Below are 25,476 nucleotides of genomic sequence, written 5' to 3' on the forward strand. Positions count from 1 at the left end.
CCAACATATTTTATTTAAAGCAACTACAAAAACAAGTACATCTTGTTTTAGGCAGCAGGCAATCTGTCCTACCCTGAAATGCGAGGCTGACAGCTGCTGTAAGGAACAGCAAATGTGTGTGAAAGTAATGTTAACTTTCTGCACTCTTCTTGTAGTTGGTGAGCAGAAGAAAGCAGCTATTGACAATGCACCCACCTGCTTCCGAAGCATGCTGCTTCTGTTTGGGATTGAAACTGCTATTGAGAATCTGATTCAAGCATTCAGCTTGGAAAAATGAATACCAGCATCATGTACAACAGGTAGCAATTTCAAAAGTAGTTTTAATTAAGGTATTGTGTTACGCAGTCTATAATTTTATTGAATATAAACATTAAGTTATTCTCCATTTAGAAACCATACTCATAAAACATGCTATCTGTACAATTATGGCACGTTATATATAAATTGTCATGACATGAAAATAAATACAGCCATTTAAATACAAAAATGCCAAATAAAATAGTTACATGTACAGAGTGATTTCATTATAAATTTATCTTTTTTGAATCATTAATGTACCAGAGTGGTTTATCTTTTTAACATTTTCTAGATGCCTGGAAAGTGTTAAAAGATCATGCACTGTCAAAATCAAGTCCATAAAAAGTGGAAGTTCCATTTCACAGCTCTGTAAAAGTACAGTGATTTTAAAATGACTAGAGAACAGCAAGAGACTCCTAGAACAAAGAGTTGAGTAGCTTTCTTATTAAATTAGGCTGGAAGGAGGCAAATAACTTGAAGATTTTGAAGAAATGTTATGCTTAATGCCACAGTATGAACTAACTCTTTTCCGTAGCGGTGTTGGGTGGAGATGGCATTAAATTAAAGCAGAAAGGCCCGTTCTGCTTTTGTAAAAGCCCATGGGTGAGTTGAGTACTGCTTGCTGTGAACGGGAGGTAATCCTCTCACTTCTGGGGGGAATTTGAGTAGATAATATAATATAAAAGCACCACGTTTCACACCTTCCTCCCTGAAGAAACCAAACATTTGACAGACGTTTTGTCATCTTTCACTTCTACTCCATGTACCATTACCTCATCTGTGAGCTGTCAGCATTTTTCAGGAGTTCCTGCCCTGCTGTAGCTGTCACTCAACAGAGCTGTTCAAACCAAGGTGTGCAATCTGAAGTCACCTAGTTTTTGGGCAGAGTAAGTTGTTCCTGGAATCAAGGGCCAAAGATGAGAATGATGTGGACTCCCAAATAATATTAGGAGGCCTTCCTTTTCAAGTCCATAGCTGCTGTAAGCATGCATAAGCAGTACAACTGCCTGCTCTGCACTTGAGTTATGACAAAGCATTATACAGCAATAGCAAAACAGCTGGGGAAACCAATCATTAAACCTACTAATTTCAAAGCAACAGTAGTTTTAATATTGCAACAGTCTCCTACTGTTCTGGAAGATTGGGAGAAACTAGTTTGTGTCAGAATCTACAGCAGAACAATGCCAGAGATTACATTTGGATGGACAGCAGCTCAATGAAATATCTTGGTAGATATAAGGCAGACTAATTTCAAGTTTGAAACCCAGTAGACAGGCAAAATTCATTGCTACTCTATCCACTGACATGTTACTGGCTTAGCTAGTTTTGTGCAATCTTTATTTCATCTTTAGTTTCTTCTTGCATGGCAATGAAACTTTTATCAACACGTACACTTCTATTTGCATATGAAATGTCTTTTGAAGTTACAGCATAAAAAAACCTTTTCAGCTGTGGATAATTCTTCCTCAACTTCTCTAACAGTTGCAGATTCTCTTGTTTTTAAAAACGGACCTCTTTTTTCCCTGGCTTTCTTACAAAAGCAGCAGTTACTCCTCCTGTTAACTACCAGCTCCTTACACTCAGTATCGCAGTGGAGTGAGAACAGCCCATGACCCCGCTGCACAAAGGCAGACTGTCAACGGGAAGTGGAACACAAGAGATTGCAACATGGTGCCCTACTGCTATACGTGTGGGGGTATTTTGCATTTCCTCTTTCTTCTTGAGTTGAGGCAACTTTACAGCAGTGTTTGATTCTGCTTTTTGAATTTCAGGTAACAAAACAGTTCAAACATCACAGAGATCTCAATGTAAATATGTTTAAATATTAGCCTACGTTATTCTTGACCATTACCAGTAAGCAGGCATTAATCACAGATAACAGCAGCTCACTGTAGCTTCAGTAGCACCTCTCTGCAATTTAGGGTTTGTAATCCCCACTCCTGGGGGAAAAGTGGCTGTGGATTTTATCACACTACCCCAATTTTGAGTTTATCTTCAGTCTCTGAATCGGGATCTTCTTTGCAAATGGACTTCTGCAAAAATCACACAGGCTTCCAGCTGTGTGTACCCATGTTTACAAAGCAAAGCCATCAGTAAACTGCTGAAGTAGTGATATAAACTTAGCTGTAGTACTCATCATGAGAAAGTGACCTCCTAAGCTTCAGAAAAGAAAATCAGAGACTGTCACCTCTTTTCTGTCACTTAAAAGAATGAGCCTTGAAAGCAGCTGCTCATGCTATGCAGTACGTGGGATGTCTGAGATAATGCCAACATCTGACATGATCTGAAAGACCCAAAGTAATATGGAAGATGTAGAATACGTTATTTCTGTCACTCAGTTTATATTAGGAAAGAGTGAGCTGTGGCTTCACCTTCAATAGCAGCACATAACATAGAAAATAAAAGTATGTCAGACGAGTTCAGCTATCACACAACATTCAGATATGCTTACCTTTAACCCTCTTCACTTAGTTTCAGAAGCTTTAGGTAGACAGAAAGTGATTGCAAAATTTCTGGAGGCTGTCAGGTTTTCTGAGCCTCATGCATTAGTACTTGAGTGTTTGCAATAAGGTGGTCAGTCCCATACATCAGTAACACTTGAAAGCCACTGCAGTTCTATTTTCAGTGGATTTAATGCTAAAGATTTCTATTAGGTTTTGTTAGAGCATTCCTTTCCCTTCTAGAAGGTAGGAGTGGGACTTAAAAGCACAAGCTTCAAGGCAATTCTCTTGTTAGTAATTAGGTTTTCAATGTTAGTGCAATATTTCAGGAAACCTTTACTTCTGTGCTATCTCAATTCTAAGGAAGTGGACTTTTTGTATTAAATTGATCTGTCCTCTAGTTGCAAGGTTTGGCACGTTATCTGTTCTGTCCTGTTAAGTACATTCAGTAAGGTTACACAGCCAATGCATGTTCTAGTGCTACCCCATGTCTTTTTAAAGGCATACCAATTAGAAGTCATTTCTTAAAGCAAAAACATTCACAGCTGAAAAATGCACTGAACACAATAGAAAAAAATCATAATTGTATTCCATTGATCTCTCACTTTCTAATGTGTTCTAAGAAAAGTAACCTTAAGAGTTACACTTTGTGGAGAACTAACGTGCAGTCTTCATTCTCCTTGAAGAGACTGGACATAACTGGGTCATCTTTGGCCTGTACATGCTTCAAATAATAGTTTACTATCTTGCCATCCAGTTTGTACTGATGAGGAATGCTTTCGTACGGTTTAAGATCGAGGTCCAGGACAGAAACAGAAAAGGTGAATCTTGTTTTGGATGCAAGTACCACAGGTCTTTGCTCAGAGCTGGAAAACAAAACCATATTGCACATCTGAGTCACTGAAATCAGTATTTTTCATTCATGTATCTCCCTTGCAAAAGTGACTCTCGTTTCCTTTATGCATTCCATGAAAGCCAAGGCAAATAAACTTCATTCAGCGTGGCATTTAGAAACTGCAGCTCCAGCTTAAGAATTCTAAGGGAGATTTGTTGGTACTTCTTAGACACATTTTCCTTTTGGTTTCTACACAGCACAAGTTAAGACATTACTCACAATTGCTGCCTTTATAGCTAGTAAATATAATCCATCTCTAAGTGATGTTGCATACAAACCAGAACCCTTACTAACTAGCAGGAGCAATTACTGCAACTCCCTCTTAAGTTCAAGGTAATACAATTTAGAATCAGAACTGCTGCCCACGTACACTGAAGGACAGAGAATTTACTAATAAGGCAGCCACTGCACATGCCATCTCCCTGCTGAGTGTTTTATTCAGGAACTGCAGCACAAATGCAGGAGGCTATATTCTCTAAAGCTTTGGAAAAGCAAACTGCCCTGTGTAAGAGCAAACTTGGTGCTGGCACAATCACAGAAAGCAATGCTGTGGCAAAGCCCCCTGCCTTACCATGCAAAATGTTCCCTCTCAATTATTGCCCTGTTTCCCACTGATATGCTTAACACAGACTTGTGCTTTCTAATTAAGCAGTTCTGGGCAACTCATCTTGAAAAAGAAGTTTTTCATATAGGGACACCATGGCAGAAAAATTCTAACTAGTCAAAACTAGAATTCTAGCTAGAGTTCTACACTGTGAACAATCAAAAAGGGAGTAAATATGAAAACTTGACCCATTTTATCAACATAAAATTCTTCACAGATTGCTTCTACTCCTGTCTTAAATTGGAACTCCAACTTATTAATATGCCCACAGCCAAACAGTGGAGGCACCCCTCCCCAAAAAATCAACTGCTAAAGTTACATGAATCGACTGAACTGTGCTTCCCATTCATAATGGATTGGAGTTGTTCTTACCACTCATCTTGTAGACAAGGTGAAAGGGCAATCATGATGGAGCAGTCTTTAGCAGTCATTGCAATTCTGTACTGTTGCACCTACACAATAAAGAAATACCTTCAATTCTCCATTAGGATTTGTATTTGTCTAGATATCAAGCATACAGCTCCTTATAAAAGGCTTTATAAGTGTACACAGTATTGTAGTAAGTTGTTTTAAGAGCTAGAAATGATCTCTACAGCAGATGTTTAGCAGAAAAGTAGGTGGTATTACAGCAACCTGTGTAAGAATCACCTTCATTTCCTACAGATTCTGTTACTGAAGGCCAAAGAAGTACCTGGTCATGTAAATGCCTCCTCAGCCTAGGAAGGAAATAACTAGCTCTACTTCCCCCCCACACCCCCCTCTAACAACAGATGCTAAAAAATGTTTGGCTTCAAGTACTTCTGCTATATAAACGTACAGCCTTGCACACTGGCAGAATTACTCTTTTCCTGTGCAAACCTCTAACAAGACAACAGTGATGCTAGCACACTATGCCCTGATTTCAGTTAGGTGTTTATGACACTTGTCAGACTAACAACACCAGGAAAAGTACCTTTGTTAATGCAAATGCTATCGTCCCATCGTCTTCTGTTGAAAGATCTAGCAGCTTCTCATAAAAGGCTTCGTTGTAAGGTCCATCTATCTGTAATGTACTTCTAAATAAATGTTGAAAGAAGATTTACAAACAGCCAAGATGATTTACTGCCAGTAAGATCAACAGCCCCGATGTTCAGATTAGAACACACCACGAAAAGCACAAAGGATGGAACAGGTTAACACTGAGCTAATGCTGTGGCCATCCCCACCACGCTCACTTGTCTTAAGATGTGCATCCATTTAGGTTGTAGTGCTAGGGGTTTTTTTGTTTTGTTTTTAATCTGCTGCTACCTGTATGTCACAAGAACAGTATTTCTCAGCAGAAAGTTCCAAAGTTGAGAACTGCTTGTTCTAAACTGCTTGCTCAGAAGCTCCCGGAAAGCCATGCTAATATCAGGGTATGATCTTTTCTGATAAGGACCTGTTCTGCCCCAGCTTCACAACACGTGCAGGCACTGGAGGCACCAGCACTGGGATGGTTCCTTTGGCAACCTTCCTTCCCACGTTAAATAGCAGAACCCCTGAAAATCTGAACCCCTAAAAATGGGGTTTGCAGCATAAAAACACCACACAGATGAAATACATTTTAAAGTAACTTGCCTAATGTATAGATATCCAGGTAAGCCACACAGTGAATGATTTAAGCAGAACTTGAGGCCAATTCATTGCCCTCCAGAAGATAAGGCTTCAGCTGCAACAAAGGAGGCCAGAAGAGCTGAAGGAGCACAAGCTGCCATGTCTTGCAAGTGAAGCCAGAGTGCCCTCGTGTGAGCACGGGCAGAAGTACAGGCAGTTACTCAAGAATGCAGGGAGCATCCAGTTAAGTCTTTTTACAGCCATTATGTCCACTAACAAGCTTTATTTCAGCATGAATGCAGCATCTTGAACTGCTCCAAAAGTAATGCCTCCTATTTGATTCTGTTGGTGGGATGGCAGTAGAGGTTGAAGCTTCTCATTAATACTCCTTTACGCTGTATTGCCATGCAGCAGATGGCAGCAGAGGGGCAGTCTGACAGAATGGCATCTGACATGGAAGCGCCTAAGAAGCAAAGGTGTGTCATTGAATTCCTCCACGTGTCAAAAAGGCACCTACTGACATTCTCTGACACTTGCTGAACAGTTGTGGAGACCAAGCAGTGATGTGAGCAGAGGGAGGCAGTGGGTGATGTATTTCAGCAATAGAGGGTCACCTCCACAGGTGCTTGTTTATACTAGCAGGGCATGCAGGCTGTTGATCACTGCTGACAAAAATGAAAGCTAACGCTGTAATGCCGAAAGAGCATCTTGTAGCTGAGAATCTGTTCTGTCCAACAGCATCACTGCACTCATTCTCTTTGCTGTAGCTTCCAGGGGAATAGATGGGAGGCATTACTTTCAGAGCAACCTACATACAAAGAGCAGGCTGGTCAAGAGCAGATGGACAGATAATAAACTGTTATCCATTCACCTGTTCTGTGAGAACCTGCAGGACAGTTTGGGCTGCAGCTGAACATCAAATCAAGGGTTTTGAAGTGCTGGTAGGAAGTAGACTAATATAGACTTGAGAATGACTGTAAAAATATCATTATTACTGCAGACATTGTTCTGCAGCTTCTGAAGGCAGGGGAAAGCTACCATCTATTGACTGTATCCTCCCTCCAAGGAACAGTATTTTCTTTCATATTTTACTGTGAGCTTCCTTTAATTAGTACTTTAAAATTCACGTCAAACTGACTAACATCAAAACCTGAAGCAATAAATCCCATCATTTCAGACTTCAAATTAGAAATTCAGAATACACAGTGCTGTTAAGGGAGGTTGCACACAGCAATAAGTTAACAAATAGCTGTGTCTGCACAGAACCAGACTTGTCTGCAAAACCACTTGATCAGAACTGAAATGGCATCAAGTCTTACCTCTCCTCAGGAAATTCCTCTAAGTACTGCTCAACTCTGTTGTACAAAGGGTAGAGTCCTTCAATATCCAGCATGTCAAGCATCTGAGCCTGAAGAGTTTTATAAAGGAGGCAACCCCTCGGTAAGCCAGAGCTTTCCAATTTATGTTTACCTAGAAGAAAAGGTGTTTTCAAAAAAGGCAGCCACGAATGTCTTTGTATTGCTTCACTTTGCCACGGCAAGTGCTTGTTCACAAAGCAAATCCAAATATGCTTCAGATCAATCAAAGGAAAAAAGAACACTTTGATTTTCAAACACCTCCACTATTCACACCTTCTCTTTACCAGGAGTGGAGTAGGAAAGAAAACAAACTATAGCCTAGCTGGCTAGGGCTGTCAGAAAGGGTAGGGGAAGGCAAGAACCAAACGCTATGTAGCTAATCAACAAAAAGCAACCGGACTTCATTACACGCAGCGTAGCCCCACTCACTTCAAATAATCTGTCAGTGTTGTCAGCTCACACTGGTGTTCAATTTATCCTCTACTGCCTTCTGAACTATTTTTCATCCCCCTGCATAGATGGAGGTGGTAGAAGTGCTCCCTACAAGGTCATACTAGAAACAATGACCTAACAGCAGTGCAGCTCAGAACTTGGTTGTTTGCTGTTGTTGTTTGAATTGCTAGAATTCTACCGTTTCAGTTCTCACACCAGTAAAGAGCAAACGAGAAGCAAAGATCCACATCCCTGTGTGATAACAGTGCTCAAGGAATTCTTTCTTACCATTTCTTACCAGCTCCTTATTAAAAGCACTTGCTTCACAGTAGCTTCTTCCTTGGGAGACAGGAACTGTCTTCATATCACCTGCCCTGCAGGCATCAGTGCTACTTAGTAGCGTCAGAGTTATCACCTGGATCAGTTCTTTAACAATTGTCCTTGTGCAGTGTGGGCCACTGACCAACCCATTGGAAGGAAAAAAGAAAGGTTTTAAATGACGAGCGAGTTCATTCCAGTCAGAGGAGCACTCCTGGTCGTCCTTACAGCCATAAATTAGTTCCCCATTCTGCAAAAGAACGAGATAGATGTCGGCACTTCATGAAATCCAGTTACTTGTATGCAGTTATCCCAAATACCACATTGAGTAGTTTAAAATGACACGTGGTGAGAAAAGAGTCAATTAATCTAACAGTCTGCATGCAAATACATTCCAATCTCTTCCAAATTTACCCAATTTGTTTAATAGATATCCAGGTAACGACTTTTGAATTAGGACTATCAAAAAACACAACATGTAACTCACACACTGCTTTACTCCACCAAATCCACTGTAAGTAATTCCAACAACAAAACTGATCTGTAGCTGATGTCCCTACCTGTCCTTTCTGAATAATGTCAGCAGTGAAAAAGTGCCACATCAAACAAACTCCTTTGAAAGGCACACTGGGAAATGGAAGGCTAGAATAACGTGGGGCAGAAAAAGCAAGACAGTTTACCTGTACCTGGATGGAACCACCGGGACAATTCAAGTTCAAGTAATTGACATAATTGGTTTAATACTGGAATGAACTGAAAATAATTTTAAGTATTTAGAATTAATCTGAAAATCTGCATAATCCATCAGTTTCTGCTTTATATTATTTCCATTACATTATTTCCACATAGAAAAAAGTGACTTCTTACTTTTTCAGTGAGGTGTGTTGCACACTGGTCTTCATGTTGTAATGTTATTATATTATTCCAAAAACATTTGTAGCAACATGCAAAGTTCTTCATTTTCTTCCTCTCTTGAAGAATGTACAGTTTTAAATCATTTGAAAGTCTCTATCAGTTGCTTCTTGCTGATTCATTCACTAATTAGTTCTGAGAAATTATTACTTACCTGCCCTAACTTGAAATCTAACTAAGAATTTTCCCATTTTCTTCCACTTCACAGTCCAACACTGACACAGTGCCTATTAGGCACTTTGAAGCAGGATCTTGACTGTCCAAGTGCTGAAATCAATTTGTTTAAAAGCCAAGGCATAAAAAAATTAAACATTAAAAAGAAAAACCAATCAAGCAGACAAATCAGACTGTTTACCTTAAATATTTTCAAGTTGTTCTGTGCCTCCTGCAATAAGCTCTTCAAAGCAAAGTGCATTCTTTGTTTATTTCTGGGAAAGAAAGAATCCAAGAATGTTTTGCCACCACCTTTACTCATCCTAAATTCACCACAGAGATTAAGTGACTTCTGGAAATTAGAACCTCTGATCTGAGTAAATGAACACTTCTGAGGTCTCATGTTATGTAGCAGAAGATACTGCTTCATTAATAAGCAACGCTGATTCCTGGAAGGAGCGTGAAGAGGTGTAAAGCACCTCAGACATCCACTGTATGAGTCAGGCAAGCAGGCATTAATTATCCTTAATACTACAGGGACAGTAAAAGTCATCTGAGAAACAAACCTACACCAGGCTGTTCTGGCAAAAGCACCACGGAGTCACGCGTGTCCTTACCCTGAGAAGAGATCCACGGGGCAGTATTTGCTTGGTCGCTTCCACTTCCCATTTGCTACCTGTTGAAAACCAACACCACTGTCAGTCATGTTTGGGAGTAACTGTTGTCAGTGGTTTTAAGTCGGGTGCGTGGCACTAACGTGCTGCATTCAGAGGTCCCATGACATTTAAACCCCTACGGAGTTACAACTCATGTCTGCTAAGGGTCTTCATCTTCATGTTGAGCTCAAATCACACCAAGTGCATTCACAAATGGAAAGCAGGAAGAAAGTTCACGTTACATTTCAATATGGCACAGTTACATCCTTTCAGGCATACAAAGGGCACTGGTCAAATAGGTTCCTTGTGTGACATGCCATTTACATGCATGTATTTGCTGAGTTGTGTTAGAAAGGAGATTTGACACAGGAGTTTACCTCATCAACAGCTTTAATAGTCCTCAGAGACTGTTTGTTTGCTTCCAGCTTCCCACAGAACTTCTTCCATCTCTCACTAAACACATTCACACCCAGCAACTCAGATGCATATACACCCACTACCTTTAGTCATATCAGAGACTTAAGCAACAATATGCAAGTTTCAGCATGATAACAAGACTGCAACTGTGAATAAGAAAAACAGTATAGTCAAAGGAAAGCAGGATGACAACCAAAAGAAATTACCTTGAGATGCTGATGCATACAGTAACGACACACCTTGTGCTTTATCTCCTGTGAAACATGGCTGGAGAAAGGAATGAAGCCACATTTTGGCTAAAAGGAAAACAAAAAACAGATCACAGATACAAATGTATTTATTTTTATAGAAGGCACACAGCATGCAAATCTTTCAAGCGTAGGGACACACGAAAAAAATCCATCAGTCAACATCTGATACTTAACAGCTTTGTTTGCGTCCCTGTACACCATTCCTGAAGTCCTCATTTAGGAATTAAGGACACAGAACTGCTGTTGCTCACAAAAGACACCTTCTAATACCCAGGAATTTCCTAAGCTTTGAAAGGTCAGGAATTTGGGAGGTACCTCATCCTACGGGCCTGAGCTCTGCCATACCCCCATTGCTGCACTTCTCTGAAACTGCTTGGGTCAATATGAGCTTAAAGAATGCAGAGGGGAAGAAAACAGAAGCATTTTCTCCTATTTGATACCTTAATCTCTATGCAGAGGATTGGCCGGGGTTCCACAAAGCGATAGGTCTGCAGCCTGGTAAGATTAGGAAGGCACATTGCATAACCACTAAGTGTGTCCATGTCTTTGTCACAGCGAGACTCTGCAGAGAGGGGGAGCAAGAAGAGACAACACAAGAAAATTAAATGTGTGGCTGTTTATTTTCACTCCGCAGTTGAGTTGTTCACCAGCTGGGGGAAGAAAAAAAGAACAAACGTGGAAAGGCAGGACAAAGTTTAGCAGGATTTAGTTGATCATGCGCTTGCTTAAATCTGCCCTTCCTGCTAGCAACACACATCTTCTGTTTTCTCAAAACTTTACAGGCATTAAGTACTTTTTAAGTACTTAAAGACCTGCTTTGGATGGCCAGCTTCTCCCTCACCCTAAAAAATGGTGAAAGGCCTGAAACAGCAAAGGAGTGCATTCAACTGGCCAAGAACAGGTAGATATTTATAACTGCATTCAAAGATACAACATGTTTTCTTGCTAAAACAGCATGCAGTAAAATGATCTCAATTTGTCACTGTTTGGAGACTGAAAGCAGTTTCCTTGTGTCCTAAGGAATGATACTTTTTTACACTTCCTAATAGGGCACGAGGTGCCACAGCTTGAAAGACCCCCTTTCAGTGCTGTCGCCAGCATTTACCTGGCCTCTCCGGCTGAACCTTCAAACAGAGCTGTCTTACGAAGTCTAAAGGCAGTTGAATAATTTCCTAATTAAAAAAAAAAAGGAAAAAAAAAAGAGGTAAACATATGGATTTCAACACAAAGATTACAGCCTAAATGGGAGTCCTAGAATGGAATACCAAAGGTCAGTGTGTCACAACCACCAGACTGACCCATATAAGGAGCTGCTTCTCACCTCACATTAACCTGCATGAAGAGCTGTACCTGAATTCACACACAGTCTAAAACCCACCATGAACAACAGTGCATGGCAAGGAAGAGCTGACTGCACAGCAACCTACACAATTTGCACAAGCCACATTTCCCCCCTTGTTTTGCAAAAGCAGTCTCAAAATCTCTGTCAGCTCTCACCTTACATAGAGCAAAGAAATGATTACTTTTCTCATTAGCAGCTTGAAACAGATCAAGCCACAGAGCACAATCCCGTCAGCTCATCAGCACTGGGGAGGGTGCTCTTCATTCTTGTGTGTGCAGCTTGCTCAGGAGCACCTGCAAACCCTGTCTGTTGTTTTCAAATGGCATTTGGCGTTCCCTAGGACTTCCAAGTTTACAATGCAGCACCCATTTATTTGAAGAAGGAAACACTTACCCCATGGTGAACGTAATTCTCCCCAAAGAACTGCTTCATAACGTGTTTTCCAAAGTCTACAATGTTTTGCAGATGGTGTAGTATTTCCTCTGAAGTCTGGAAGAAAGAAATGCACTAATTAACTTATGAAATGATGGTCACCACTGCTCTGTACATACATACACTCGCTGTCCATCTAGCAAAGCAATGCCCAGTGAGTGCTGGAATGAAATGGACACACGACTGCCGTTTCCTCACAGCAGTTTGAGATGCTGGGGTGATCATGGAAACAGAAAAAATGACTTTTTGTCTTAAGTTTCTGAGGAAAAAAGGACAGAAATAATGGGAAAAAAAAAGTGGAAGAGGGGCATTGCTCAAGCTCCGTTGTTCTTCAGCAGCTCCAAGAGCTGTGTGTAAAGCAGATGCCCTCACACCAACACTCACACGCAGGAGAGTCTGCATGCTACAGAACACTGCACCTGGAGCTTCTATTCCATAATACCATTACGACAGGCAGCTTTCTTTATGCCACCAGGAAGCACTACCTAACAAACGTACATAAACTGCACCAGTAAGAAAGATTATTTCATTACTGAAACACAGGTCTACTGAGACTGCATTCCAAGTTTAACATGCTCCCTTTAGCAGGATTCATTTTCCAAACTGAAAGAGTAGCAGTAAGGGGAAGCTCACTGGTGCTCATAGGCTGCTCCCACCTGCTTTGCTGGCACGCACAGCACCACCAACCACCTTTTTCTGTTAATTATTTCCATTCATTTTATTATTATTTTCGTTCCACAAGTTCTGATAGGAAGAAATGTAACCCGCAGTTACATTATTTGTTATCAGGACTTTTTGTTAAAGCAGCTAAGTGTGAAATTAACATCACAATTTGTGTTAACACCACTGGAGTCCCTCAGTGCTGACCCACAAACAAGCAGTATAAAGGCAAAGCAGTCTGTACACTTTTTTACAGACTTCTCCCAGAGGAGGGAAGCAGAAGAGCGAGATGCACATCTGCATTTCAGTACATCTCTTACTAGGAAATACCTTGCTTCCCGTGGTTTTTGCAGGGCAGATACATTTAAATCTCACTACTAGAAGCAGCTTCCTTCAGCCACTTTCATGTGAAAGAATAGCAGAAAGCAGATAGCTTGTATCACTGCATTCATGTGTCTCCTCTGCTTTCAAGAGCTTCTCTTTGTCCCGTTAAACTGAAAACTCCGCATTTATCTTTCTGATTTAATGCAAAAGCCCACAAAACTCTCCCTATACACTGACTTTGCTTGCTTCCTTTTATTTTATTTTTTCCCCCTAAAACAACCCCTCACTCTCAATACAGCCATATCACTTTTTATACTTCTCCTGGAGGGACAGAGCACAGAGCTGAAGCCATTCTCTGTCTCTCACAGAGAAGCAAATGGCAGCAGTTGAACCCCCTGCCTCCTCTGCTTTCCTTTTTTTCCCTGGGAGCGCAGTGCTGACACTTCATTCCTACCCACCACCTTTGTCTCCCAATTGGCTTTTATTCCTTTTAAAGCAAAGCTAAGATAAGTCTTTTCAGTTCCTTCTCAAGCAGAAGAGCCACAGCCCCAGGAAGCAGCCAGCTGCTTCCCACCACGATCTGTTTGCAGCAGATAAGACAGGGAAGTCCTTTCTTTCAGTATTTCCTACCCTTGTCCAGAGTACAGAGGCTTTTCAGCTGCCATCCCTGCAGGCAGCAGCAACCCTGCACCACCATCCAGCCCTGTGCTGCTCCTCTTCCGTCCCACCTAACAACACTGCAACCTGCTTTTCCTCAGCATCACTGTGCTCATATATGTTGATATGCAACACTAATGCTTCCTCCACCACCACAACCCCCCTCACAGAAATCCCAACCTCTTCTCCGTGTGCTGCAGCCTTCCAGTCCGCCCCACACAAAGGCTGTGGTACAGCACTCACATCCCCTTGGTTACATCACATCATCTCAGATTTCCCCCTTCTGCCAAAGCTCCCGAGGCACAGGCACGTTTCAAAGCACCCCTTATTCTTGCTCCCATCAGTCACAGTTCTTCTGTGGGTTTCCTATTTCTCCTCCGACAGGTTTTTTTCAGCTTACCTGCAGACTTTTATCACCAGCACTCCTTAAATCTTACCTTGTTCTGGTTGGGGGGGGACTTCAGAAACCGCAGCACCACACAGCGCTGAGGAGAGATGAGAAACAATAAGATTTGTTAGTACTTAAGCACGCCACAATCTCAAAGTAAATTTCATCTCAACAGCACAATGGTTCATTTAAGGAATTACAAAAAATAATACAAAGAAAAGCAAAATAAATAGGTATTTTAACTGGTTACTTCACTCAGCTTGAAAATCAAGAGCATGACCTTCTGTTCCCACATCTTCCTTCTCCTCTCCCGGCTGCCTTACCCTGGCACCACTCCATGCCCCACTGGCACCAGGGCAGCTGCCTCTGACACCCAGTCTGTTCTGTCCGCTCCATATTATCATCAGTACTCCAGCTGTCTTTGGCAGACGCTGTGCAACTCACTTAAACAAGCCCTGCTGGGGACTTTTTGTAACGCTGTGCTGACGTCAAGGGGATCCCAAGCAGCTGGCAGCAACTCCACAGCTCTATGGAGAGATACCACCACTGCCACTTCCAGACTTCCAAAAAGCAAATAGATGCCACTTCAACTCCCTCAGCTTTTGTTCTTAAGGGTCCAGATGAAAATATTTAGAGATGTACTAAGTGCCTTTTTCCTTAAGACTATTCCACTAAACAAGTCACCTGAAGTATCTTTCTTTCAGCAAAGTCTTGGTAAATTTATACTAAATAACTACTGCCACTTACTGTCTGAAAAGCAAATTTCGACATAGTCTCAAGGAGGCAGAGACCCTCCCAGGCTGGGTCACACAGAGCTGCCCCTCAGGTGAGGCTGTGTCACCATCTGACCTGCCAGTATTTCCTTGCAGGGATGCACTGATGCCTGTTCAAGCAAGACATGGATAAAACCAGTTGGGCACCACAGTAGGTAAAGAGTGACAGCTGTTATCTGAATTTCAGTGCTCCGTTTGCACCTCTCCACACACCAACAGGGGTGGTGTAGTAACACACAAATCACCCAGCAACAGCAATGCAGACTAGAAGTCCAAATTACACTTTGGGTTCCTAGGATCTAAGCTTCTTCCCCAGCAAATGACCAGGTTGGAAAACACTCTCAGGTGAAGGTATTCTGCATTCTGATTGACCTCGCGCTGCAAGATCCAAACAGCTCAACTGCTGTCACACCAACAGAGACGATGACTGAGACCCCTGCCCATCAGCTGGACCTGCTGCTGTGCCCACAGGGCTGCTGCATGGCTTTCTGCCCTTCTGGCCCACGCTGGCAGCTCAGCTCAGCAGCACCAAGCACTCGGTGCACAATGGCTTGACGGGACTGCCTGGTTTGGTCTCCTGCTTTAAATATTAATGAACACGTGGATCAGTAATAGGGAGATCTGATCATCACTTCTTAATCAATTCAGTCACTTGATCCTGGAGTATTTCGAGGGTGCGGTAGGCACTGCTTTATTCATCAGTTCCCAACCAAGGAACTTCCTCCAGCCACCGCTCAGGGAAATCTCAGCTTCTGTAACAGCACAGCACCTGTTCCTTAAGAAATCTTTTGTGAAGATGCACACTGGGGCATCGCTTATGGCAAAAGAACACATTGCTCTTCTGAAGGCTGGGTGCAGACGTCAAAGGAAGCAGTGCAGAGTTCCAATAAAACACAGATCAAATTTAACCAGCTGCCATCGACTTCGTCCTGCACTGCCCTTTAGTAAGGCTGTCAGCCACCTGAGTAGCAGATCCAGATCTCAAAATACTAATCATCTTCTTGTTGGGTAGATTTTCAGAAATTGCCCTCTAAACCCATCCTTTGTGCATGCCCCTTACAGCAAGGTCACCCACACAGCAGGGCAGTGCTGAGGGTAGCCCAGGAGACACCAACAGCTGGGTGAGAACCATCACCACTGAAAGCACCACTCTGCACCTCTTATTATATTGCATGACTGATGGAGTCGGCCGATTCTTGGAAACACCGTGGGCGGCTGTTGCCATGAGGCTTTTTGTCTGTTATCTTCAATGCTTTAGATTTATATTTACACACTGAACATCAAAGCCAACGTGCTTTTCTGCATGCAAATGAATGGCCAAACGCAGAAGAGAACAGATTTCTTAGGAGCTTGTCACTACTTCTTAGCACTCTGATGGTCAGATCAGCCTATGGCTCCATGCATTTCATTCCCTTTATGCACTCCTGTAAGCCCTCAACACTGCTTAACCTGACTGCAACAAAAAGACGTGTCCAGTCGTGATAGAAAACTCAGAACAAGCAGTAGCAGCATGGACACAGAAAGCTGTGCCTGCAGAGGCAGCCCCGAGGCCACGCTGTACAAGAGCACCATAATGGGCCACAGTGGTGTGAGAACCCAGCTCTAGGACTAAGAGCTTAAGGGCAAATAGTCCTTCAGCACCCTGCCAGACAACATTGTTTGTTTCACATCCCACCTGAAAGCGTGCTTGCCAATAAACACACAATACCCTATAGGAGGGGCTGCAAAATGGGCCTGAAGAAATTCTTGGATTCACAGATACACACAAGTCTTAATGGATCCCAGAAGAATATGGGTTTCTGCTTCTTCTGCAAACGAATGACTACAGCCACTATCTTAACGCTACTTCCAGAAATCCAAACACTGCACACCCCCTGCTGGGCGAGCCAAAATAGCAAAGAAGGACTGGTGTGAACCTAGGTACTTTGGATTAGGCAGCTGCATTACAAAACCAGGATAAACACATTTCTCTCTTTACAGACTGATACTGAGAAACTAGAGTTTCTCAGAAATCTCTCTGAAGTCCACTCTGGTAAGACCAGACTCCTGCTCAGGCCGGCTCAGGGAGCTCCCACAAGTTGTGCACCTCTGTGACAAACCTGCCGTCCCCACACTGCACGCTTCTGAAAAGATGCTTCACTCCAAGGAGGTGGTTTCAACTTTCAATCTCCACATTATGAACAAGATCTGAGGCAGAGCTGGTGCCAGTGCAAGAAACAGGAAAATACACATAAAGCCAAAAAAAAAAAGATGTGCACTTTCCTTCTGCTTGCCCAGCTCAGCTCATGTGGTGTTCTAACAAGGTTCTTTATGGGAATGTGAAGTTAGCCTGTCCAAACACAGCGCCTGGGAAACGTCCCTTCAGCTCCTGTCTTTCCAAACAAGCAGATTCACAGCATTTGTTCTTTTGTTGCCACCGTTGCTCCGAACAGCACACACTGAGTGCTTTTGTGCAGAGGCAGAATGTTGATATCTGGAGAAGAGTCTTATCTCATTGATCACCAGCTTGCGTTCACGTAGGCAAGATCTTCTGATAGACAGTGAAGCCCTCTGGAAGTGCCAGGCCAGCCAGCCTCCCTCGCTGTGCCCCTGGAGCCCACCAGCACTGCACATCACTGAGCACCGACCTCCCTGCTACAGTCCGTGCTCAGCACCGTTATTTTAAAAAGGCACACAACAGAACACTTGATTTTTGTACAGACAGCTTTAAAACAATGAGCTTCCAGTTGTAAAACACGCAGGGAAGCTGAGCTCAAAGACTGGTAACAGACCTTTTCCTATAATTAATACTACATCACTTGCTGCAATCAATTTCGTGCACGGCTGCCCTCCACTCCTTAAGGAGATGAAGACACAAAGTTGCTCCTGAGAAGGTCACTGCACCTCTCAATACAGGAACATCTGGCTCTTCAATTCAGAATCTTTTCCTGTGCCCCAAGAGCCACCCAGCACAGCTCCCCCCCATTTACCCAACACAACTCAGTCACAGCGGGTTTGCAAAGGGAACAGCCATCACTACAAGTGCATTTACCTGCACTGCAGCACAGGGCCTGGGGTTAAGTTACACAGAATCACCATTCAAGCCCCATTTGAAGTTACTGATATCCAGTAACTACTAATGTGTAACACTAAAGTGTCGCTACTAATTAACGACACTTTCAATGGCATTAAATATGAACTGCAGACCTGTTTTGCTCACATTAAGCTGCTTCTGCAGAACATTTGAACTGCACGCAGTATTCACCAACAAAATACACCATCCTGATATCTTCTATTCCAAGTCTGCATCCCACAACCCCTAGGCTTCTAACTCTAGTTTGAGGCACAGAAAACATTGGTTGTTCAGAGACCCGCTGCGGATGGACAGAGAGGTGTCAGAACAAAGCTGCACGGAGGCAATTTCTCCCTCTGAGAACTAACAGAACTCGGTACAATCGTGTCTCTGTGCTGCCTGGGCTCCCATCAGTGCCCGCCTTTGTGCTGCTCCACAGACGACGCCATCAAGGGCTCCTCACCCAAGGTGCCAACATGCTGGGCAATGGGAGCCATGGGAGATGAACGCCAACTCAACACTGGGCAATTCCCAGCTCTGGAATGCAGAACACGTGGTAATATTGTACAAAACGTTACGTTTCCCAACCCAGTTTCGTTCTGCGTAAGAATGTGGATAAGCTCACACAGAACAAAGTGAGGAAAGCTCCGTTTCCTGCCAGCATGGAGGAAGTTTAGCAATTGCTTACACAAAGCGCAAGGAAGCATTTCAGCATTTAAAAACCGAACAATACTGTTCTATTTGGCACAGGAGCTCTTTAAGAACAACCCCGTGATTGCTGTATATCAATACAGAATCTCTGGCATAGCACTTGGTTGACCACTCAGTATTTTAAGCCATTATTTGGAAGCAAACCGGCCGCAATACGTGCTGCCTGCAGCACAGAGCTCACAAGTTGCACCAGGCTTCAGGTACTCAATATTCCTTCCTTTCCTTTTGGATACGATCCACATTCCCACTACAGAGAAGCACCAAATCACCAATTCCTCAAGAATTCTGTGGATTGGTGCTAGCCATGAGGGAGAGGGAAACGTTTGCCCTTCAGCTACAGCACCTCATCACCTGAAGTGCTATCAAGTGATCTGCCCACTGGAAACTCACACTGGGAGCAAGTAGCATGAGCTCTCCAGGAGCCCAGCTGCTCTCTAAGGCACTAACATCCCTGACACCTGACTGCCCCAAACAAACAGAAAGCTTCCCCCAGCATTTGACAGTGTATCAAATATCTCAGTCCTCTGTGAAAACGGGTGAGTTCCACAAGCAGCAATGTGAATACGCACACTGAGCTTCCTTCCTCAAGCTCCTCAGCATCTCCTCCATGTACCACCAACAGGTCCCAGTGCAGATGGCTGCAGGCAGCTGCCCAGCCCGCTTCTGGCGTGCTGGGGAGATGAGGTGCTTCAGGACAACAATTGCAGGGAGAAGAAACAGAAAGTCAAAACACTCAGATTAAAATGAAGTAGTGATGAAATGCAGAGTTGAACCAAGTTAATTCCAAACACCCCGACACCTCTGTAACTCAGCTACAAGAAGTCTAAACAAGCCTTGAGCAACCCTTCAATCACACACAGCGTCTCAGCTCCTTCCTGAGCGGACCCACAAGGTGTGAATGTGGTTACTGAGCATCTCCAAAATCATACGCTGGCACAAAGGAAACATCACACGGACAGGCTGGAGGGGAGGACAGAGCTGAAGCTGAAAACACCACAGGTGGTTACTGAGCGCTCCTACCCACCGGTCGGGGCACCTCCGTCACCCCCACAGCAAGCAGTCACTGCGTGTCCTGCCTACAGCTGCTGCCCTCAAAGCAGCTTCTTCTTTATCAAAGAAAAGATAAAGAGCAGTCTGATGAAATGCACTGCCACTGCACACACAAACCAAAGTGTGATCTTCCAAAGAATGGCATTAGAGGACAACCCCGCTCCACCACTCTTGATTATTCTTAGCAAAGTCTGAAGGTACCTCTGAAAAACACCATCTGAGATACAGTGATGAGTGGGGCTGCTGCTGCCACAGCACAGCTGTCACTGCCACACTGCTGTACAGCAGCAGACCTGAGTCTGCCACTGCTTCTGTCCCCCATCTCACTCCACAAACACGCTACGTTTTCACACCTGCACCTACAGAACCTGATGTGCTCACACTGTAAGAGAAGGCTGCAGACTTTGCAGACATCATGTTCTTCCTCATCTCTTCATTCTCCTACCTGGCGTCACCTTCCCTTTTGCTTCAGGAAAACTACCACTGACCTGCACTGTGCTCAAAGCATCCCGTCAGCACAGAAACCTGGGGAAGTCAAAGAAAAACTGGAACACGACATCAAAATTCTGTGCAGACACTGACTCAGGTGGCTGCTTTAGGATTAAAAAAAAAAAATAAAAAGCTTTGCAGGTAACCCCCAGAATTGGGAGCGCTTCCAACTTTGGATTCATGCACTCTGTAGGCTGCACTCCAGTAGAGCAGGTCCAATAACCTACACTATTGACAGCCACAGCGGCACACCTATGTAGCCAAGGAATCAAACAAGTACAAAAACATCTGCCTTTTTTGCAGTGATTACTGATGTCTATTTAAACATTAGCTAACCGAAGTTAACACAAGGAAATGTATGGTTTCACAGAGGCTACAGTTCGGCACTGGATCCTGAATTCCAGTTCAGCTAGTCACTGCCTCCTATTCCCGAAAACTTAATTGCTGTTTACAGCACGGCTCGCATCTCTTCCTTTCTTCTCCACTGGCGCCACACCTTGATCACATCCGTGGCTCTCCTGCTGGCTTTCACAGAGCTGCTTGCTTCAGCAGACTCCAGCAGGAGCTCCTCTACTCGCTTTCAACAAATACATGAGATAAAAGTAATTACAAGTAGGAAATTAAAATCAAAGCAGGATATCACGTTTAGTCAACCAGTTTTATTGCTGGAATTTCACACTGGAATCTTGTTCCAACTCACTGACATGAAAGTTCTGCTTTCCTCAGAAAATCTGACAGAGCCAGATGCAAAGCTCCTCCCTACATTACATTACATAGCTCTGGTGATTCACTCAATGAGATGGCCATTAAGGATCAGCATCTCTTCTCTCTGCCAGAGGAGCAAATAGGAGAGCTGCAGCTAGCTGCTGATTCTGCCTGTAGTTTTCACTCTTTCAGCCCAACACCTCTGTGTCTAAACACACACTTTTGTTAATGGCTGTCTCCAAGTAAGTTGATTACAACAAAATATTCCAGTAAAGGACTTCTGATTATACTTTAACACAAACCAAACAAAACCAACCAAACGACGACAAATCAGGAAAACCACTTTGTACCCAAGAAGCAGCTCTAGGAACAGCTACACAGCTCTGATGCAAAGCACTGCCTCAGACACAGAATGAATCTTACTTTATGGGGAGCAAAACCAAATCAATCTCCCACATGCAGGGTCTTCCTGCACATACTGTGCAGGCATTGTAATGCAGCTGCTAGCAGAGGTAGCTGCACTGCGACAGGCACCAAAGACCGGCACCTAAGCGCAGGACAGCTGTGAAGCCAAGCAGGGGGTGGGAAGGAGAGCTGTGACAGAAGCACTGACAGCAGTGCAATATTGATACTTCACCCTTAGCCGTACACCTTGAAGGCTTCAAATAGAAAAACATAATTTAAAGATCTGAAAGAAGAGCCGGATATCATTCAGCTCTGACAAACACCAACTACAGGAACCTTCTGCAGGTTTGGTTATCTGAACTGACTCCCTTCCTCAGCCTCCTCAGCCCTGCTTCATTTACCTTCTCCATCTGCCATCTCCCCTGTCTATTTCATAAGCTCAGATATGCTGTGCAGATAGCTTACGTGCTTACTAACAAACCCTTATCAAAGCCCAGAGCTGTCTGCTAGAGCTGCCAGCACTCCAGGACCAGGAGATGGGCACTAACGATCAAAGCACCTGAAGATACACAACCTTTTGCCAACACACACCCAGGATCCTCCAGACTATCTTACTGAATCAAAAACACACTGGGAAAAATCCTTCTCTTGTAGCACCTCCACGTAGTCACCCTGAACTACAAACTTAATGCCCGAGTGTATTTTAAAAGGAAGCGTTAGATTGCCATAAAATCATCCGCAGTGAGGCACAGGAGTTCCTGTGATGTTCCACAGTGCTTTACCTCAAAAAAGGGGCTTCCAAGCAGTTTCAGTGTTCAAAGGAAGCCATTATTTATAGAGTTGCTTATGCTACTCTAGAAACAACAATTTCCTGAAGTCCTTACGAAATGAAGAGTTAGTGTCCCTGAGAGGGCACACAACTGATTGTGATGCAGAACTGCAAAGAGCATTTCCAGCTCACTTCTGAAACACCAGATATCTCCACCTCAGAAAGAGCCAACAAGCAGCTCACAGGACAATAACCTCTGTGGCAGCTCCTCAGGTCCCTCTCCACTGCTCAAGAGTAGAACGGGGAGGTAAGGAACAGCGTGCGGCCACCTCTTTAAACCCAGAGGCCAGGTTTGATGCAGAGGAACCAACACTGCCATAGAGCACAGACAACAAGGAGCATCCTTTCTAACTGCCTGGCTGCATGCAACAGTGCCTTTTTGTTTGGTCAGTTTGGTTTTGTCAAGCTGGATTTGTAGCACAGCACTTCACACATCCATGAGACAGCGGCTACAAGAAGTCAGCAGAGGATCCCCTGTATGGGCAAGTGTGGCAAGTTAAGTTATTTGAGGAGGGTATTGTGATTCAATCAAATACTCAACACTGCAACGCGTGGACGACAATCACGCAGATACTAAATGAATACACTTTCAGTTTCTGTGTACTGCAGGGAGATCCATCTCAACTCTGCGCTTGATACATCAAGCACTAACTTCAGAAACCAGCAGAGCTGCCAGCTGTTTCCCACTGAAATGGATGATGTAGAAGAATGGTCCACTTTCTAACAGAAACTTTTCATCAGGCGACAAACACAACACAAGAGCTTTCTGACCACGACTCATTTTCAGTTTGGATTAAGTTAATCATAGCTGTATTAAAAACCAAGAGGAAAAGCTTTATTACCAGAGAATTGTGCTCTGTTACACTGTATACTTAATATATGATTTCACATTCATCAGAACTACTTTACCAAAAAAAAAAAAAAAAAAACCAACACACAACAGTTTGCAGCATTTTCAATGTTCCATAGAACACCAGTGGGGCTGACAGGCTTCATCTATAACTCACCATCCGAAGGCACTGCAAGAAGCCATTCATTGGTTGCTTGAATCTTGGGCTTATCAGCTCCTTGCTGGCAGAGCTGTTTGTTGGCCATGGGACTCTTCCATGATCAAGTTTTTAATTTTGCCACTGCAATAACTTTGGATTAACAGTGCGTTACATTCATGTCTTAAAGATGCAGGGGATGGGAAGAGCCACAGAAACAAAGAAAGGCTTAAAGACAGCAGAGCACCATGAACTGAAGCACGCCTCATTCTTAGCCTTCACCTGCACTCCATGCAACCTGCAATGACAGCATGTATCCAGGCTGCCTTCTCCCCCACCTGGAACACTGGGGGCTTCCAAGAATGGTCCAGAAGGCAGGAGCTCATAGAATCACACAGTGGTTGGGCTGGGAGGGACCTGATAGATTACCCAGTCCCAGCTCCACTGCTGCAGGCAAGGTTGTCACCCACTAAATCAGGCACCAGCTCAGGCTGCCAGGGCCCCATCCAACCCGCCCTGAGCACCTCCAGCAGTGGGGCAGCACAGTGCCAAAGCTGAAGCAAAGCTCCCCGGATTCACAAAGGGCAAAGAAGCTCGAGCCCTTTTCTCCACAAGGACAAGGGATGTTTTAGTTTGCTTCTGTTGGTGTTCCAGAAGAACTCAGAGGTTCAGACGCAGACAGGCACGGACTGCTTTCTTTCTTTCCCACATTCCAGAATACAACTGTGCTTGAGTAGGGAGAACACGGAACCAACAAGCACACAAACACTTCCACCCTGCTCTCCATCTCACCTCCCAGCCTCATCTCCTCTCCACAACCCAATCCCTGCCCCTCCCACTTGCCTTTAAGACAAAAGTCACGAACTGAACGGGGCAAGAGGAGTAAAACAAAATCACTCCCTTGATGACGCCAGCCGACAAGCCCTTGATGCAAGCACGTCCTGTTTGCGAGAGGCACGAAGCAGCGACCCGTGTCCAAAGGCTACCTCAGTGCTGCGGTTTGACAGCAGCTCACCGCCAGCAGACGCGAGGCTGCGAGAGCCGAGCTCTGCTGGGTCAGAGCCGGGCACCAACACTCACAGCTGTCTTCCTCACGCGTCCCCAAGTTCCAGGCTGCGGCCGAAAGGAGAAGTGCCGGCTTCCCACCGCGCTGCACGGCCGGCCGACTCTTATTGTTCGCCGCCTGTATTTTTTAGCTGCTTTTAGCGAAGCCCAAATTTAGGCAGGAAACAAAATCAAGCACGACGTTCTCGCGGGAAGCGTGAGCGTCTAATGACATTTCACGTGCGGCTGGAGGGGAGCAGGGCCGCGGCAGCGCCGTTCGGAGCCCAGAAGGCCACGAGCTTCCAGCATTTTCCCGCAGCGCAGCACGGCTCACACCTGGCTCGCGCTCCCGGCGCACAGCAGATCCGGACACCTGCGAGGAGCCCGCGGCCGCTTCTGCCGTGTACCGAACGCCGCCGCTCTACAAAGGCGCGGAAGCCGCGGTTCGGCTCAGTACCGGCTTTGCTCTCACGGAGCGGCGGCGGACGCCGCGGCGGAGCGGCTCTCCGCCCCCCCCCCCCCCCCCCCCCCCGCGGCCCCCCCCCCCCCCCGGGGCCCCCCGGGGGGGGGGGGGCCCCCCCCCCCCCCCCCCCCCCGGCCCGAGGCGACGCCCCCTCACGCGGGGCCCGGCGGGGGGAGGGGCGCCCCCTCGGCGCCGGCCGTTACCCGCCTCACCTGGCAGTGGGAGACGACGAGGCTCTGGTTGCCTTCCCCGTGGTACTTCCACTCGTTCTCGTCCATCTTCTCCGCTTCCATGCCCGGCCCGGGTCCCCGCCGCGCCCTGCGGGGACGGTGCCTGTCGCCGGCCCGCCGAGCTCACGCCGCCACCATCGCGGCCCCGCGCCGCCGCTCCGCCCCAGGAAGTCCCGCCCTGCGCCGGGGGCCGAGCTTGGGCCGAGCCCGCCGCACTCGCGCCGCCCGCCACCATCTTCGAGCCGGGCAGCGCCCCCCGCCGCCATCTTTGTGCCGGGCAGCGGCCCCCCATCTTTGTGCCGGGCAGCGCCCCCCGCCGCCATCTTTGAGTGGGGCGCTCCCCGCCTCCTCCCATTCCTCGAGCGGGAGGAGAGCCGTGTGGGCCGCTGACAAACGTGACGTCAGAAGAACGTTTGGATATGCTCATCGCCTCGTGGGTTTGATAAACACTGCGCGGCAACTAATGGAAATAGAAAGCAAAAAGAAAAAAACAATCACGCAGTGTTGTTCCAACTTGTCCAAAAGCATCACGGAGAAATATCACTGTGCAGGACATCAGCGAAAGCGCCATACCACGTGAACTAGCTCAGGACAGCAGCGTGAATGCTTGTAGGACTGACCGAATAAAGA

General features: G+C 45.1%; 2 protein-coding genes across 3 annotated transcripts in view; one reads left to right on the forward strand and one right to left on the reverse strand.

The window, feature by feature from the left end:
- The window catches only part of LOC122184844 (centromere protein P), a 119,168-nt gene extending 118,660 nt beyond the window's left edge, over positions 1 to 508 (forward strand). For both annotated transcript variants that reach the window (XM_042880094.1, XM_042880093.1), the window contains exon 9: positions 156 to 508. In XM_042880094.1, the coding sequence (XP_042736028.1) occupies positions 156 to 277 (122 nt within the window). In that variant the 3' untranslated portion in view covers positions 278 to 508. The remainder of the gene's footprint in view (positions 1 to 155) is intronic.
- On the reverse strand, positions 303 to 24,956 carry IPPK (inositol-pentakisphosphate 2-kinase). Its single transcript, XM_042880088.1, has 13 exons — positions 24,829 to 24,956; positions 14,159 to 14,206; positions 12,042 to 12,137; positions 11,412 to 11,478; positions 10,747 to 10,868; positions 10,262 to 10,351; positions 9,600 to 9,658; positions 9,185 to 9,257; positions 7,888 to 8,167; positions 7,129 to 7,279; positions 5,190 to 5,292; positions 4,610 to 4,689; positions 303 to 3,604 (listed from the first exon to the last, which is right to left on the reverse strand). The coding sequence occupies exons 1-13, from the start codon at positions 24,907 to 24,909 to the stop codon at positions 3,379 to 3,381; spliced, it is 1,476 nt and encodes a 491-aa protein (XP_042736022.1). The 5' UTR covers positions 24,910 to 24,956; the 3' UTR covers positions 303 to 3,378.
- Between the last annotated feature and the right edge of the window lie 520 nt (positions 24,957 to 25,476).

Source organism: Lagopus leucura, unplaced genomic scaffold (assembly GCF_019238085.1).
Source record: "Lagopus leucura isolate 7727_CA_CO unplaced genomic scaffold, USGS_WTPT01 Super-Scaffold_100026, whole genome shotgun sequence".
In the NCBI taxonomy this organism is placed as follows: Eukaryota; Metazoa; Chordata; class Aves; order Galliformes; family Phasianidae; genus Lagopus; species Lagopus leucura.